We start from the raw sequence: 18,161 nt of genomic DNA on the forward strand, positions 1-18,161 counted from the left end.
TCTTTACAGCAAAGGTAGTACATAATTTTATACATTGTTTCAGAATATGAACAAGAATAACCCAAATTATATTTCCAAACTACTTTACCAACACCACTGTATATTTTTCATCATAGATAAAATAATCTGGGAGAATGGAGTGTGCTCGTGCCAAGTTTTACAAACCTTCCTAATCACTTAACTCCCTTATTCTCTTTGCTATATATTTCTTTTGGATAAATTACAATTACCAATATCTTCCAGAGTGAAAAGGGTTAAGATTAATTTAGCCCTACCTTTTCTTATATCCTCTGTTTCCTACCAACAGAAGGGCTGGCTTCCTCAATTTCAAATTTAAAAATAAGACAGGTCTTTGACTGCCAACTAGAAGGATGGTGAAGTCATTAATTTCAAGCCAAAGGCAAGGACTCAGAATATGCAAAACCCTTCTGTTCTCACTAAGCTAGCCTCACAAACAAATCTCTGGTAAATAGCATGAAGGAAAACAAAGTTTTCTCTTTTGGGGAAAAGGGATGGACATATTTGAAAGAATCCAGAGAATTACTCATGCCTACATTATTTAAGTCAATATCCACTTCAGGGTAACATATTAAAATTAGAAATTATTACCATCATCATATATATATATCAACATAACATATATAACAAGTAAAATATAGACTGTACTTACCATTTCCATTAATGGACAAATTATGGGTCTTGAAGCTATCCTCAGCACTTTCCAAGGTAAGGGTAGTGTGAGCTAGCAAATTATACTTTGCACCACTAATAGTGAGAAAGAAGACATGTTTTACTTATTTTAGTATATTTTCTATTCCATAAAATATTTAGATGTTCAACAATGAAAAAATAAATAACCTTATTGCAAAATGGGCAAAGGTCTTGAATAGACATTTCACCAAAGAAGATATACAAATGACCAATAAAAACAGGAAAAGATGCTCAAAATGACTAACCATTAGGAAAACCCAGTCAAAATCACAAGGAAATACAATTCACACTCATTAGAATGGCTATTACTGAAAAAAACAAAACAAAAACCAGAAAATAACAAGTGTTGGCCAGAATGTGAATAAACTGGAATCTCTGTGCATTGCTGATGGGAATGTACAATGGTTTAACCGTTATAGAAAACAGTATGAGGTGTTTCCTCAAAAAATTACAAATAGAATTACCATATGATTCAGCAATTCCACTTCTCAGTATATACCCAAAAGAACTGAAAGTAGGAACTCAGATAGATATATGTACACCCATGTTAATAGCAGCCTTATTCAGAATAGCCAAATAGTGGAAGAAGCCCAAGTGTCCATTCAAGGATGAAAGGATAAACAAAACATGGATACATACAATGGAACGTTATTCAGCCTTAAAAAGGAAGGAAATTCTGACACATGATACAGCATGAATGTACCTTAAAGATATTATGCCAAGTAAAATAAGCCAGTCACAAAAGGACAAATATTTTTTTTTCTATTTTATTTTTCATTGAGGTTATGATAGTTCACAACCTTGTGAAATTTCAGTTGTACATTATTATTTGTCAGTCATATTACAGGTGCACCACTTCACCCATTGTGCCCACCCCCTTGCCCCTGGTAACCACTAATCTGTTCTATTTGTCTGTGTTTGTTTATCTTCCACATATGAGGTGAGTCATACAGAGACTGTCTTTCTAGATCTGGCTTATTTCACTTAACATAATACCCTTAAGGTCCATCCATGCTGTTGTGAATGGGACGATTTTATCCTTTTTTATGGCTGAGTAGTATTCCATTGTGTATACATACACCATATCTTCTTTACCCAATCATCAGTTGATGGGCAGTTAGGTTGCTTCCACGTCTTGGCTATTGTAAATAATGCTGCAATGAACACAGGGGTGCATGGGACTTTCAGAATTGCTGATTTGAAGTTCTTTGAATGGATACCAAGTAGTGGGATAGCTGGGTCATGATATTTCTATTTTCAATTTTTTGAGAAATCTCCATACTGTTTTCCATAGTGGCTGCACCAGTTTGCATTCCCACCAGCAGTGTGTGAGGGTTCCTTTTTCTCCACAACCTCTCCAAGATTTGCTACTTTTTGTTTTGGTTATTTTAGCCATTCTAATGGGTATAAGGTGATATCTCAGTGTAGTTTTGATTTGCATTTCCCTGATGATCAGTGATGATGAGCATCTTTTCATGTGCCTATTGGCCATCCATATATCTTCTTTGGAGAAATGTCTGTTCATATCCCCTGCCCATTTTTTGATCAGGTTGTTTGATTTTTTGTTGTTGAGTTGTGTGAGTTCTTTATATATTATGGAGATTAACCCTTTGAAGGACAAATACTTTTGACTCCACTTATATGAGGTACCTAGAGTAGTCAAATTCATAGAAATAGAAAGTAGAATTAGAGGTTGCCAGTGGCTAGGTGTAACAAGGTGTTACTGTTTAATACAGAGTTTCAGTTTGCAAGATAAAAAAAGTTCTGGAGATAGATGGTGGTGATGGTTGCACAACACTGTGAATATACTTAAATGCCATCGAACTACACATGTTAAAATGGTAAATTTCCAGAGTGAAAAGGGTTAGGAGTAATTTAGCCCTACCTAAATATTATGTATATCTACCACAATAAAAAAATGAAAAAGAAAATTTAGATGTTATAGATGACAAGTTATAGTCAACATAAATTATTAATCAACTTAGCGTGTTTATCTCTTTATGCTATTTTATCTCAAGAAAACCTGTAAGTTACTTGGGTTAACTCACAAATGTTTCTGTAAAGGATCTCCATTCATTCAAAAATATTAACTGAACACCTAATATGTGCCAAGTCCTATGCAAGGTGATGGGCATTAATGGTAAACAAGACTCAGTATTATATCCTATTGCAGCAGGGAGGAAAAAGAGAGTAAGTAGAGGAGTAAATCAAATATTGGCATTTGTAAGTTATAATGCAACTATTTCTACGAAAGGAATAAAAGAAGATGAGAAAAGTGAGGATCTGTGTTAGGTAGGGGAATTGGGAAGGGACTCTGAGGAGGTAACAGATATGAAGTCATAAAAAGATCAAGCCAAGCAAAGAACACAGGAAAACATTCCAAGCAGAGAGAACAGCATGGTCAAAGAGAGGGCTGAAAGAAGACCAGTGAGGCTGGAGCACAGAGTGCAAGTGGGAAGCATGGTACAACACAAGGCTGGGAATACAGGCAGGGAGTAGATCACTTAAGACTCTGCAAGTCTTGGAAGAATGGATTTAATTCCAGGTGTAATGGGAAGTCATTGGAGAGGTTAATAGGAAGGGGAGTGAAGGGATCCGATTCATATTTATTTACCAGGGAGTAAGAATGAATCTCCTTCTGGTTTACCAACTTCAAAGATTTGAGGTTTCTATTTACAGTATGGGAAAATGGAGGGCTTCATTACTAATTCCATTTTTTTTCATTATAATTATAGTTCCCTTTATACTACTTAGTTTAAAATAGCACTCTTGCAAAGTATCTAAAAATTCTGAGGATAAATTTCATATCCTGGCACTTCATGGTGATAAAAAGTGAAGTTGTATTCAATAATAATTGTATTTTCTGTGCTACTTTTATTTTGTTTCAAGACTTTTTCTTGACTTTATTATATATTTTACAAAATAGTAAAATTTCAACATTCAAAATATCAAAGAGCATGTTAAAAAAGGAGAGAGACAGACAGAAAGAGACAAACTTTGGAGAAGAGAAGTCTGCTGGGAATTTTTATTAATTGTGCCAGATGATATGTTTCATAAACATTCTTTGTCTCTTATTAAATCTTTAATAAAATCTCTATTACAAAGAAAAACTAGGTATACGTGTAGCAAGTATGAAATGCATGCACGCACGTCACTAGTGAACATTGGCATACCCCATAGAATGCGACTCCCTTGGAGAACACCTCTTGGGTTTTTCCCCCAGAAGTTTTATCGAGAAATAATTTACATACATTATTATATAAGTTTAAAGTGTACAGTATGGTTTGATTTACCTTGACCTTTTTTGGGGGGGGCGAAGAAGGCTGGCCCTGAGCTAACATCTGTTGCCAGTCTTCCTCTTTTTTTCTTTCTTTTCCCTCCCCAAAGCCCCAGGACATGGTTATATATGCTAGTTGTAAGTTGTTCCAGTTCTTCACTGTGAGCCTCTGCCCAGCATGGCAACTGACAGACACGTGGTGTGATTCCACAACCGGAAAATGAACCTGGGACGCCAAAGCAGAGTGCACTGAACTTTAACCACTAGGCCATCAGGGCTGGTTCCTGATTAGCTTTATTTTGTTTTTTGGTGCTAAGATTCGCCCTGGGCTGACATCTGTTGCCAATCTTCCTCTTTTTGCTTGAGGAAGATCTGCCCTGAGCTAACATCTGTGCCAGTCTTCCTCTATTTTGTATGTGGGTTGCCGCCACAGCATGGCTGCTGACAAGTGGTGCAGGTCTGTGCCCAGGAACTGAACCTGGGCCGCTGAAGTGGAGCATGCCAAACTAAACCACTAGGCCAGGGGCCAGTCCCCTGACTTGTATCTTTAAATGATCTCTCTGGTTGCTGTGTGGAGAGTAGATCACAGAGGCCAAAGTGAAAATGGAGACACCAACTAGACAGCTATTGCAAGTAACCAGTCAAGAGCTGACATAGGATTGGAATAGAGTGGTTGTTGGTGGGGTGGTGAGAAGTGGTAAGATTCCTGATCTATTCTTAAAGTTCACCCAATGTGGACATGGGATTTGGAAAAAAGAAAAGAATCAAAGACAATTCCAAGGCTTTCAGCCTGAGCAACTAGAAAAATGGAATTGTTACTAACCACAATGAGGCTGAGTGAGAGAAGAACAGATATGGTAAGTAAGAATTTAGTTTTGGACAAGTTAAGTTTGAGACTGTTTTAGATATCTAGATGGGTTGTAGGGTAGGCAGCTGTGTATACGAATCTGGAGTTAGGAGAGGAACAAGTATTGGAGAATAAAATTTGGGAGTTACCAGTATATAGATTAAATTGAATGAAAGCTAAATGAAGTCCAAGGACTGAATACTGGGCACAAGCATTCTATCATTTCAGATTAAGTTGAAGAGCAATGAACAAGAGGACAGGTGGGAGCAGTCACTAAGGTAGAAGAAAGACCAGGAAAGTAGTGTCCTAGAAGGCAAGTTAATAAAGTGATTCAAGGTGATGTCAGAAGCATGGCAGAGTAAGCTTGCCCAGGACTGTCTCCCCTCCAACATACAAAAAAAAGGAGCAACCATATTCCAACAGAAAATATCCTAATAGCACAGGAATCCTCAGAGAGTCACGGCAGCCAAATGATGGAGGACAGAGAGACTGGAGCCCCCCTTGGAGGAGCTGGAATGGGGTAAGAAAGAACTTCGCTCCCTCCCCTAAACACTGAGATCACTGCTGTGGGAAGCTCTGTGAGGGAAGGAGTGGGGGAGAGCTCATGCATCCACAGGATCACCCAGGACTCCCTAGCGCCCTTGCAGCCTCGAGAGAAGCCCTCTAACAGTGTGAAACTTTCATGTGGGGTGACCTCATCAAGCCAAGATCCCAGGAGACCAGATAGCAAGAGCTAATCAGGAAACCGGGGACTGCGCACAAGAGAAAGCGCCCCCCCACCACCTGTGCTGTATCACCCCATCTCAGCTGAAGGCAGAGGGCTCAGAATATGCGGCTCTCGACCCCCATCCAGTGAGGATAGGCTGTAACAGCAACCAAATAACGTCACAATGGGAAAAACCTGTGCTTCCAGCATCAAGAAGTTCATCAAAACAGAGAGAAAACAAATACCCAGAATTCTGTCCTGAGGACTCAGAAATGAGTAAACTAAATGACAATGAATTCAGAATACCCGTCGTCAAAAAACTCAATGAGGTAAAAGAGAATATAGAGAAACAAGTCAACAAGTTCAGGAGCTACTTTGCAAAAGAGGTTGAAACTATAAAGAAAAATCAATCAGAAATACTAGAGATAAAAGACACAATGGAAGAGATAAGACAAAATATGGATTCTCTGAATGCACATGTGGACACCATAGAGGAGCAAATCAGCATAATCGAAGATAGACATGTTGAATTGCTCCACACAGAGGAGGAGAGAGAACTGAGACTAAAATGAAATGAAGAAAGTCTCTGAGAAATATCCAACTCAATGAGGAAATGCAACATAAGAATTATAGGTATTCCAAAAGGTGAAGAGAAGAAGAACGGAGCAGAAAGCGTGCTGAAAGAAATAACAGCAGAGAACTTCCCAAATCTAGGGAATGAGAAGGAAATGTGTACGGAGGAAGCTTTCAGATCTCCTAGATTTGTCAATGTAAAAAGACCTACTGCAAGACATATAGTAGTAAAACTGGCAAAAATGAATCACAAAGAAAGAATACTCAGGGCAGCAAGACAGAAGAAAATAATCTATAAAGGAACCCCCATCAGACTTTTAGTATATTTCTCTGAGAAACCTTACAAGCTAGGAGAGAATGGAATGACACATTCAAAACTTTAAAAGATAAAAATCTTCAGCCAAGAATACTCTATCTAGTGAAAATATACATCAGATATGAGGGAGAAATTAAATCTTTCCCAGACAAACCAAAGCTAAGGGACTTCGCAGCCATGAGACCCCCCCCCCAACAAGAAATTCCCAAGAAGGCCCTCACACCTGAAAAAAAAAGGGAGAAATGGGTCACAAAACACAGAGTAAGGGGACAAATAGATAGAATCAGAATAAAATAGCAAATATTCAACTATAGCATTAGGATAAAGGGAAGGAAAACACCAAAAACAAAGACAATCTTGTCACTTTAACCACAAACTCACAACACAAGTTGCAATAAGATATGAGAATAATAACTTAGGAGGGGAGGAGGAAAGGGACTGAATCAGTTTAGACTAAGGCAAGAAGAGGCCATCAGAAAATGGACTATGTTATGCACGAGATTCTGAATATAAACTTCAGGGTAGCCACTAAACTAAAAAGCAGAACAGAGACACAAAAAATAAATAAGGAAAAAATTAACAAACACAGCATAAGAAACTGCAGAAGTCAATGGGTAGATGAAAACACACAGAACGAGAAACAAAGGAAATGTAGGAAAACCGGAAAATGAGTGACAGAATGACAGCATTAAGCCCTCATACATCAATAATCACCCTCAATGTAAACGGACTGAACTCTCCAATAAAAAGACACAGAGTGGCAAGATGGATTAAAGAACAAGATCCAACAATCTGCTGCCTCCAGGAAACACATCCCAGCTCCAATGACAAATACAGGCTCAGAGTGAAGGGGTGGAAGATGATACTCCAAGCTAATGGCAAATAAAAGAAAGCAGGTGTCACAATACTTATATCAGACAAAGCAGATTTCAAGATAAGGCAGGCAAAGAGAGACAAAGAGGGGCAATATATAATGATCAAAGGAGAAGAAGAAATAATGTTTATAAATATTATGCATCCAACACAGGAACACCAAAGTTCATAAAGCAACTATTAACAAACCTAAAAGAAGATATCAAAAATAACACAAAAACAATAGAGGACCTCAACACCCCACTCACATCATTGGACAGATCATCCAGACAGAAAATCAACAAGGAAACAGTGGAATTAAATGAAAAGCTAAAATAGTTGGACTTAATAGACAGATATAGAACACTCCATCCAAAAACAGCAGAATACACATTCTTCTCAAGTGCGCATGGAACATTCTCAAGGATAGACCACATGTTGGGAAACAAGTACAGTCTCTATAAATTTAAAAGAATTGAAATAACAACAAGCATCTTCTCTGGTCATAATGCTATAAAGCTAGAAATTAATTACAAGGAAAAAGCTGAGAAAGCGACAAAGATGTGGACACTAAATAATATGCTATTGAACAAGCAATGGATCATTGAAGAAATTAAAGAAGAAATCAAAAAATATCTGGAGACAAATGAAAATGATAACATGCCATAACAACTTATATGGGATACAGCAGAAGCTGTATTAAGAGGGAAATTCATAGCAATACACACACACCTTAACAAACAAGAAAAATCCCAAATAAGCAATCTTAAACTACACCTAACTGAATTAGAGAAAGAAGAACAAACAAAGCCCAAAGTCAGCAGAAGGAGAGAAATAATAAAAATCAGAGCAGAAATAAACGCTATAGAAACAAAAAAGGCAGTAGAAAGGATCAATGAAACAAAGAGCTGGTTATTTGAGAAGATAAATAAAACTGACAAACCCCTAGCCAGACTTACAAAGAAAAAAACAGAGAAAGCTCAAATAAACAAACTCAGAAATGAAAGAGCAGAAATAACAATAGACTCCACAGAAATACAGCGGATTATAAGAGAATACTAAGAAAAACTATATGCCAACAAAATGGGTAATCTAGAGGAAATGGATCCATTCTTAGACTCTTACAACCTCCCAAAGCTGAGACAAGAAGAAACAGACAATCTGAACAGACCAATCACAAGGAAACAGCTTGAAACAGCGATCAAAAGCATCCCAAAGAAGAAAACCCCAGGACCCAGATGGCTTTCCAATTCTACCAAACTTTCAGAAAAGATTAAATACCTACACTTTTCAAGCTATTCCAAAAATTAGGGAGGATGGAACACTTCCTAACACATTCTATGACGCCAACATCACTCTGATACCAAAGCCTGACAAGGATAACACAATAAAGGAGAACTACAGGCCAATATTACTGATGAACATAGATGCAAAAATTCTAAACAAAATTTTGGCAACCCAAATTCAGCAATACATCAAAAGGATCATACATTACAATCAAGTGGGATTCATACCAGGGACACAGAGATGGTTCAACATCAGCAAATCAATCAATGTGATACACCACATCAACAAATTGAGGAATAAAAACCACATGATCATCTCAATAGATGCACAGAAAGCATTTGACAAGATCCAACAGCCATTTATGATAAAAACTCTGAACAAAATGGGGATAGAAGGAAATTACCTCAACATAACAAAGGCTATATGTGAAAAACCCACAGCCAACATCATACTCAATGGGCAAAAACTTAGTGCCATCCCCCTGAGAACAGGAACAAGACAAGGATGCCCTCTACCACCACTCTTATTCAACATAGTACTGGAGGATTTGGCCAGAGCAATTAGGAAAAAGAAAGGAATAAAAGGAATCCAAATAGGGAGTGAAGAAGTGAAACTCTCACTGTTTGCAGCCAACATGATCTTATATACAGAAAACCCCAAAGAATCCATTGGAAAACTATTAGAAATAATCAACAACTACAGCAAATTTGCAAGGTATAAAATCAACTTACATAAATCAGTAGGATTTCTATACTATAATAACAAACTAACAGAAAAAGAACTCAAAAACACAATATCATTCACAATCACAACAAAAGAGTAAAATACCTCGGGGTGAATTTAACTAAAGAAGTGAAAGACTTATACAATGAAAATTACAAGGCTTTTCTGAAAGAAATGGATGACGACATAAAGAGATGGAAAGACATTCCATGTGCATGGATTGGAAGAACAAACATAGTTAAAATGTCCACTCTACCTACAGCAATCTACAGATTCAATGCCATCACAATCAGAATCCCAATGACATTCTTTACAGAATTAGAACAAAGAATCCTAAAATTCATATGTGGCAACAAAAGACCCCAAATTGCTAAAGCAATCCTGAGAAAAAAGAACAAAGCTGGAGGCATCACAATCCCTGACTTCAAAACATACTACAAAGCTACAGTAATCAAAACAGCATGGTACTGGTACAAAAACAGGTGCACAGATCAATGGAACAGAATTGAAAGCCCAGAAATAAAACCACACATCTATGGACAGCTAATCTTCAACAAAGGAGCTGAGGGCATACAATGGAGAAAAGAAAGTCTCTTCAACAAATGGTGCTGGGAAAACTGGACAGCCACATGTATAAGAATGAAAATTGACCACTCTTTTTCACCAGTCACAAAAATAAACTCAAAATGGATCAAAGACCTAAAGGTAAAACCTGAAACCATAAGGATTCTAGAAGAAAATATGGGCAGTACACTTTTTGACATCAGTATTAAAAAGATCTTTTCGGACACTATGTCTTCTCAGACAAGGGAAACAATAGAAAGAATAAACAAATGGGACTTCATCAGACTGAAGAGCTTCTTCAAGGCAAGGGAAAACAGGATCAAAACAAAAAAATAACCCACCAATTGGAAAAAATATTTGCAAGTTATATATCTGACAAAGGGTTAATCTCCATAATATATAAAAACTCACACAACTCAACAACAAAAAATCAAACAACCCAATCAAAAAATGGGCAGGAGACGTGAACAGACATTTCTCCAAAGAAGATATACAGATGGCCAATAGGCACATGAAAAGATGTTCATCATCACTGATCATCAGGGAAACACAAATCAAAACTACACTAAGATATCACCTTACACCCACTAGCATGGCAAAAATAACCAAAACAAAAAGTAACAAATGTTGGAGAGGTTGTGGAGAAAAAGGAACCCTCACACACTGCTGGTGGGAATGCAAACTGGTGCAGCTACTATGGAAAAGAGCATGGAGGTTTCTCAAAAAACTAAAAATAGAAATACCATATGACCCAGTCATCCCACTACTGGGTATCTATCCAAAGAACTTGAAATCAGCAATTCCAAAAGTCCCATGCAGCCCTATGTTCATTGCAGCATTATTTACACCAGCTAAGATGTGGAAGCAACCTAAGTGCCCATCAACTGATAATTAGATAAAGAAAATATGATATATATAGATACAATGGAATACTACTCAGCCTTAAAAAAGGATAAAATCATCCCATTCACAACAACATGGATGGACCTTGAGGGTATTATGTTAAGTGAAATAAGCCAGATGTAGAAAGGCAATCTCTGTATGACTCCACTCATATGTGGAAGTTAAACATGTAGATGAGGAGAACAGATTAGTGGCTACCAGGGGAAAGGAGGTTTGGGGGGTGGGCACAAAGGGTGAAGTGGTGCACCTACAACATGACTGACAAACAATAATGCACAACTGAAATTTCACAAGGTAGTAAACTATCATAACCTCAATAAAAATTTTTTTAAAAATTAAAAAAAAAAGAAGTGTTCCGAGAAGAGTGATAAATTGTTTTAAATAATGTTGAAAGGTCCAGGAGGAGGAATTCTGATAACCGACCATAGGCTTTGACAACACGTAGATCCCTGTTGACCTCGACAAGAGCACTTTCTGTAGGGTGGGATGGAGGTAACATGATGAAAGCTGATTGAAATGGTCCAAGTGAGAACGTGAGGAGAGGGAGTGAAGATAGGGAGTATAAAAAACTGTTCTGTAAAGGATAGCTGTGAAAGGAGGCAGTAGAAATGAGAGGAATTTCAGCATGTTTATATGTTTGTGGAAATGACAGTGGAAGAAACTGATGGTGTAGCAGAGGAGGGGACATGTACAGCAGGAGTCTACTTGGACCTAGTGCACAAGTAGGTGGCCTTAGATGAGGCAAAGGCAGTTCACAAGGAAGGAAAGCAGCAGATAAAGATACAGACACAGCTAGGCTGGTAGATTTGGTAGACGGAGGATATGCAAGCTCTCTTCTGATTGCGTCAGTAGTGTCAATGATACATGACCACAAAGTCATCAGCTTTGAATAAGGAGTGGAGAAGAGAGGGTATGCGGTTTCAGAAGAGAAAGTAACATGATGTGAAATACTCTGAAGCGATGTGAAGTGGAAGGCTATGGAAACTCAGTAGGATTTTTGCTCAGTCATATTGAAAATCACTTAAGGGTGGTGATCACGTGTGTAAAGTGAGAGCAGTCACTATGACTTTTTTTCTCCAGCTTCCTCATCTATTCCTCATGAGTGCAGGTGCAGAAGAGCTAAAAGTAGGATTTAACCGAAGTTGGAGTTTTTCCAAGGTAAGTATGACAAAAGGAGAGAAATGCTAGGAAATAATAAAATGGTAAATCATGGAGTCTGAGCTAACGTGGCATCAAAGCAGGGACGGGAGCAAGCTGGAAATGCAGGAGGTGGTGGGTAGACTGGGATACCTACTACAAAAATTTTAGCTTTGCAATTATTAGTAATGACAAGATCCAGGGTATAATCAACAGGGGGACGGCTGAAACAGGTGAGAGGACAAGATCGCTGGAGGCAAGGAGGTTATATGAAACTGAGAGGTCAAGGTATTAGATGAATAGTCACATGTATTTCAAGTCCATCAAGAAAAATATCTGAAATGATGGGAGGCAGGGAGAGGGACAGCAAGGGAATGAAGAAATTTTTGGTTTTATTTTTAGAAGTGACACTGTAATTTATTCTCACTGACCACTAAAAACATTTGAGTATTCTTCACTTCAGGAAAAGCATCATTTCGATACACAGTGGAATATAAAATGCTGCTATTGGTGTGCACAGGAGGCAGCTATGTTATAGGCTGTGCCTTTGCACTGAGTGCAGTGGAGAGGCGGCATGTTCAGAAAGCAACTTATGGGGTAGAATAGGCTAAAATTATGTGATGACCAAGGTCTATGTTTAAATTTTTTTCTCAGGCCTTAAGAAATAATTGTGATTAAGACAGCTTTTCCTCAACTACTTGAAGGTAAAGATGTAAGACATTTGCCTCTATTTCCAATGAATGACACATATGAAAATAGCAATACAAAAAAAAGTTAGTGACAACCTTCTCTAAGAATGATTAAATAGACTATGATATAATAGGGCCAATTGATAAACAATGTGGTCATTCAAATATTTATGTGAAGACTCTGTAATAACTTCAGAAAAATGTTGAATGTATAGCATAATTATGAATATCTAAATATCTCCCAAAGCTAGGTATTTAAAAACCTGGAAGAGGGACCAGCCTGGTGGCATGGTGGTTAAGTTTGCGTGTTCCACTTTGGCAATCCAGGGTTCGCAAATTTAGATCCCAGGTGTGGACCTACACACTGCTCATTAAGCCATGCTGTGGCAGTGTCCCACATACAAAACAGAGGAAGACTGGCACAGATGTTAGCTCAGCAACAATCTTCCTCAAGCAAAAAGAGGATAACTGGCAACAGATTTAGTGGAGGGCCAATCTGCTTCACCAAAAAAAAAAAGGGGGGGGGAATATCAGTTCAAAATTAATAAAGAGTATTTGACTTAGGGTGGTTGAACTTTGAATAACTTTTTTTCTCTTCTAAATTCTATTTTTCAAGTTTATATTACTTTTTAATGAAACGATAAATGTGGTAAAGTCATGCCAGGATGAAAACCTCCTCTAAAAAACAGAGACACACAAAGCATTATAACGTTACTACATCTACCTATGTGTAATTTAAGGCAGTTTGACAAGCAATATCTTTTTAAAGGTTCACAAATAATAACTACTCGAGGTAGACAGGGCAGATATTTTGCTCTACATAATCAGATGAAGAAACCAAAGTTCAGAGCACGTAATTGACTTGCCCATGGCTAGCAAGTGGTCTACTGGACAGAGAACCCCACTATACTATACTAATTACCTTTATACTTCATTAAAAAATAGTTTAAAATTAAGGTAGTTTTTATGCTAAAACAGATACATAATGACCATATTTTACTACTCCAAGAATTTTGAGTGCAAGAAACATGACCTGTAAACCTTTGAGTCCAATGTATCACATGATATTACTGCTGAATAATCACTTCTAAGATGATTAAATGAATGAATAAATTATACTCAATAGCTGAGTAATTCGTTAGTTATGTTCGAACACTGCATCATCTTTCACACTACCAAACCGTTAACACCACTGTTCCTCAAAACATAAACGATCCATTTATTCTGGACAAGTGTTAGGACACTTGCTTTGTTAACTCCAATCTAATTTTAAATGTGCTATAGTGGCTTTTTTTAAAAAAGTTAATACACCTTTCTGTCGAGTAAATAATCATTCTCAATTTTACCAGTTTTCACAATGATGCATATTTATACAATGAAGAATAATGTACTAAATAGTTCTCGAGAAGCATAAAATAGTTAATTCAGCTATCAGAGGCACTGGGAAAATCTAGCTAAAGGAATTTCAGTAAGCTAAATTCCACAAATACAGTGAATACATGAATCACATCAGGGAGCATGCTAAAGATTACCAAAAATGTTCACTGTCTTCTTTCAGATCCAATAATACTTTATGATGATATGTCAAGTTACTTCATTTTTAAACCATGACTAATTAAAATGCCAATGCTTCCAAAACCAACAGTGATCTCACTTTTAAAGCATTCTTGTCAGGATAACATTTTCTTACTAAAACATTACACTCATTCCTTCTAGCCAACCCTAATATTGAGTTCCCAAAAGTTTAATCAGCTACATTTTTTTAATCAAATAGGCCAATTGTTATAACATTTTGGGGGGGAGGGGTGTCCAAAAATGTTATGAAAAAATAAATGACTACTTTAAATGGAAGTCTGAAAAAATGTACTCTTTTGTCAGAAACAACAGCTATATTTGGTCACATGCCATATTACTAGAGAAGATATATATTGCCCAAATTTGATGATTTATGCTATTTTGGTTAAAAATTAAAAGCTGCATTAGGAATCTTCTCATTGAACTAGATCACAATTGAAGAAACAAAACTGATCCCCTTATGCTTTCCGATTTCTAACGCTGTTCTCAAACTCCTATCACGATGCTGAAGTGGTCAGTTAATGAAGTTATCAGGTAAGAGTGGTCCTGGGCTATGAGTTTAACTCAGGACTCACACCAGATGCTCATCAGAGTGCTAGTACTAGGAGAACAGGATTTGGTGAAACGTTGTAAAAGGTTTTACTCTTTTAGCCAACTTTAATAGTATAAATAAGCAAAACGGCAGGCAAATTTCATGGTAAATGTTCATAAAGAAAATTAGTGCTTGGATTCAGGTATAAACCAAGTAGAATGACAAATGTGAATAAGAAAACAAACACTTCAAGACAAATGTCAGTCCCTATTAAAAAAAACTTAATACCAATAATGTTATTCTTAAAAATTCCTCTAGGCTTTGAAGAGGAATGCAGGTTACATACAAGTTCTAACATCACTTAGATTATCTTCTATGAAATTATAAACAATGGTTTTAAATTTAAAAATATCTGTCTACATTTTATAATCCCATGTCAAGTTTCTAAACTGCAATGCTTCAGCAGGAGTTTGGGAAAAAAGTTCAGAAAAAGCACTGGTCCTAGAACAGTAAAAATAGTGCTACATTTACTAAATGCTTATTATACACCAAGTTCATGAATTATCTTTTTGAATCTCATAATGATGCTATGGGGTTATAGATTATCACATTATTGTTATTCCCATTTTACAGAAGGAAAAACAAAAACCCAGAGATTTAAATTAAGCTGCCCTGGGTCAGACAAATAATAAATGACAGGATAAAAATTTAAGTATTTGCTGCCAAACAATGAAGTTTTAATCTGTTTGAGAGCCCCACTCATTGTTTTCATATGCTTTAAAGGTGTATGAAACCCTAGAATTATCTCTAAGGAGCCTTCTAAAAAGAAATGATTGTGTGTAAGCATCCTTACCTTCATATGATAAAAGTGAGGTCCAGGGAATAATGCAATTTGTCCAGGACACTACCAGTCCTGTCATTTTTTAAATATGGAAATTTTTCTGCTTAAAAATGTTTTAGAACTACGGGACTTGGGGATTTATCTCAAAGGTCTCTTTCAGCTCTAAAGTCTATGTTTCAACCTTGAAATAAAATTGTTCATTTAATCATCAAAAAGAAATAGTTCCACTACCTTATGGTTGAGTTAAAGTATCTTTAATTTAATTAAAGTACCTTTAAGCCATAATCTTAATCTAGAAGAGGTTTAAGATGGCCTTAATTCTAAAGGAAGAAAATTAAAGGGTCCCCTTCCTCTTTTTTAATGACATTTATATTAGGAGAAACTTACGTCTTCTATGACTGTTTTTCAATGGATGATATCCATTCATGAATCATGAAATCAATTTAATGATTCATAAACAGCATTTTCAAAAAATTAAAAAGAATTAGAATTAAAAGAAAGTCTGATACCTACAAGCATACCTCATTTTTTTGTGCTTTGCTTATTGCACTTCACAGATATTGCATTTTTTACAAATTGAAGGTTTGTGGCAACCCTGCATCAAGCAAGTCTATTGGCACCATTTTTCCAACAGCATTTGCTCACTTTGGGTCTCTGTGTCACATTTTGTAATTCTCACAATACTTCAAACGTTTTCACTATTATTATACTTGCTATGGTGACCTGTAGTAGTGATCTTAAATGTTAGTATTGTAATTTGTTTTGGGGCGCCACAAACTGTACCCATATAAGATGGCAAACTTAATCAATAAATGTTGTGTGTGTTCTGACTGCTCCACTGACCAGCTGTTTTCCTGTCTCTCTCCCTCTCCTCGGGCCTCTCTATTCCCTGAGACAAAAAATATTGAAATGAGGCCCATTAATAACCCTACAATGGCCTCTGAGCGTTCAAATGAAAGGCAGAGTCACACATCTCTCACTTTAAATCAAAAGCTAGAAATGATTAAGCTCAGTGAGGAAGGCATGTCAAAAGCCAAGACAGGCTGAAAGCTAGGCCTCTTGCACGAAACAGTCAGCCAAGGTGTGAATACAAAGGAAAAGTTCTTAAAGGAAATTAAAAGTGCTGCTCCACAGAACACACAAATGATAAGAGAAACAGCCTTATTGCTGATATGGAGAAAATTTTAGTGGTCTGGATAGAAGATCAAACCAGGCACAGCATTCCCTTAAGCCAAAACCTAATCCAGAGCAAGGCCCCAATCTTCAATTCTACGAAGGCTGAGAGAGGTGAGGAAGCTGTAGAAGAAAAGTTTGAAGTAAGCAGAGGTTGGTTCATGAGGTTTAAGGAAAGAAGCTGTCTCCATAACATCAAAGTGCAGAGTAAAGCAGCAAGTGCTGATGGAGAAGCTGCAGCAAGTTATCCAGAAGAACTAGCTAAGAGAATTCATGAAGGGGTTACACTGAACAACAGATTTTCAATGTAGATGAAACAGCCGTCTATTGGAAGAATTGGAAGAAGATGCCATCTAGGACTTTCATAGCTAGAGAGGAGAAGTCAGTGCCTGGCTTCAAACTTCAAAGGACAGGCTGACTCTCTTGCTAGAGGCTAAAGCAGCTGGTGACTTTAAGTTGAAGCCAATGCTCATTTACTATTCTGAAAATTCAGGGGCCCTTAAGAACTATACTAAATCTACAGTGCCTGTGCTCTATAAATGCAACAACAAAGCCTGGATGACAGCACATCTGTTTACAACATGGCTTACTGAACATTTTAAGCCCACTGTTGAGACCTACTGCTCAGAAAAAAGATTTCTTTCAAAACATTACTGCTCATTGACAATGCACCTGGTCACCCAAGAGTTCTGATGGAGATGTACAACGAGATTAACATTGTTTTCAAACCTAACACAACATCCATTCTGCAGCCCATGGATCAAGAAGTAATTTCAACTTTCAAGTCTTATTATTGAAGAAATACATTTTGTAAGGCTATAGCTGACAAAGGTAGTGATTCCTCTGATGGATCTAGTCAAAGTAAATTAAAACCTGAAAAAGATTCACCATTCTAGATGCCATTAAGAACATTCACGATTCAAGGGAAGAGGTCAAAATATCAACATTAACAGGAGTTTGGAAGAAGTCGATTCCAGCCCTTATGGATGACGTTGAGGAGTTCAAGACTTCAGTGGAGGAAGTAATTGCAAACGTGGTAGAAATAGCAAGAGAACTAGAATTAGAAGTAGAGCCTGAAGATGTCACTGAATTCTGCAATCTTATGATAAAACTTTAATGGACGAGGAGTTGCTTCTTATGGATGAGTAAAGAAAGTGTTTCTTGAGATGGAATCTACTCCTGGTGAAGATGCTGTGAAGATTGTTGAAATGACAACAAAGGATCTAGAATATTACATAAACATAGTTGGTAAAGCAGTGGCAGGTTTTGAGAGGACTGACTCCAATTTTGAAAGAAGTTTACTGTGGGTAAAATGCTGTCAAACAGCATCACATGCTACAGAGAAATCGTTCATGAAAGGGACAGTCAATTGATGCAGCAAACTTCATCGCCGTCTCATTTAATGAAATTGTCACAACCACCCCAACCTTCAGTAACCACCACCTTGATCAGTCA

The 18,161-nt window shown here is 37.1% G+C and overlaps 1 protein-coding gene across 2 annotated transcripts in view; it reads right to left on the reverse strand.

Moving 5' to 3' along the window:
* Window positions 1-18,161, reverse strand: part of RTKN2 (rhotekin 2) — a 78,677-nt gene that overhangs the window by 30,530 nt on the left and 29,986 nt on the right. For both annotated transcript variants that reach the window (XM_001502301.6, XM_014733413.3), the window contains one exon: window positions 671-765. In XM_001502301.6, coding sequence (XP_001502351.4) covers window positions 671-765 — 95 coding nt within the window. The remainder of the gene's footprint in view (window positions 1-670; window positions 766-18,161) is intronic.

Source organism: Equus caballus, chromosome 1 (assembly GCF_041296265.1).
Source record: "Equus caballus isolate H_3958 breed thoroughbred chromosome 1, TB-T2T, whole genome shotgun sequence".
In the NCBI taxonomy this organism is placed as follows: Eukaryota; Metazoa; Chordata; class Mammalia; order Perissodactyla; family Equidae; genus Equus; species Equus caballus.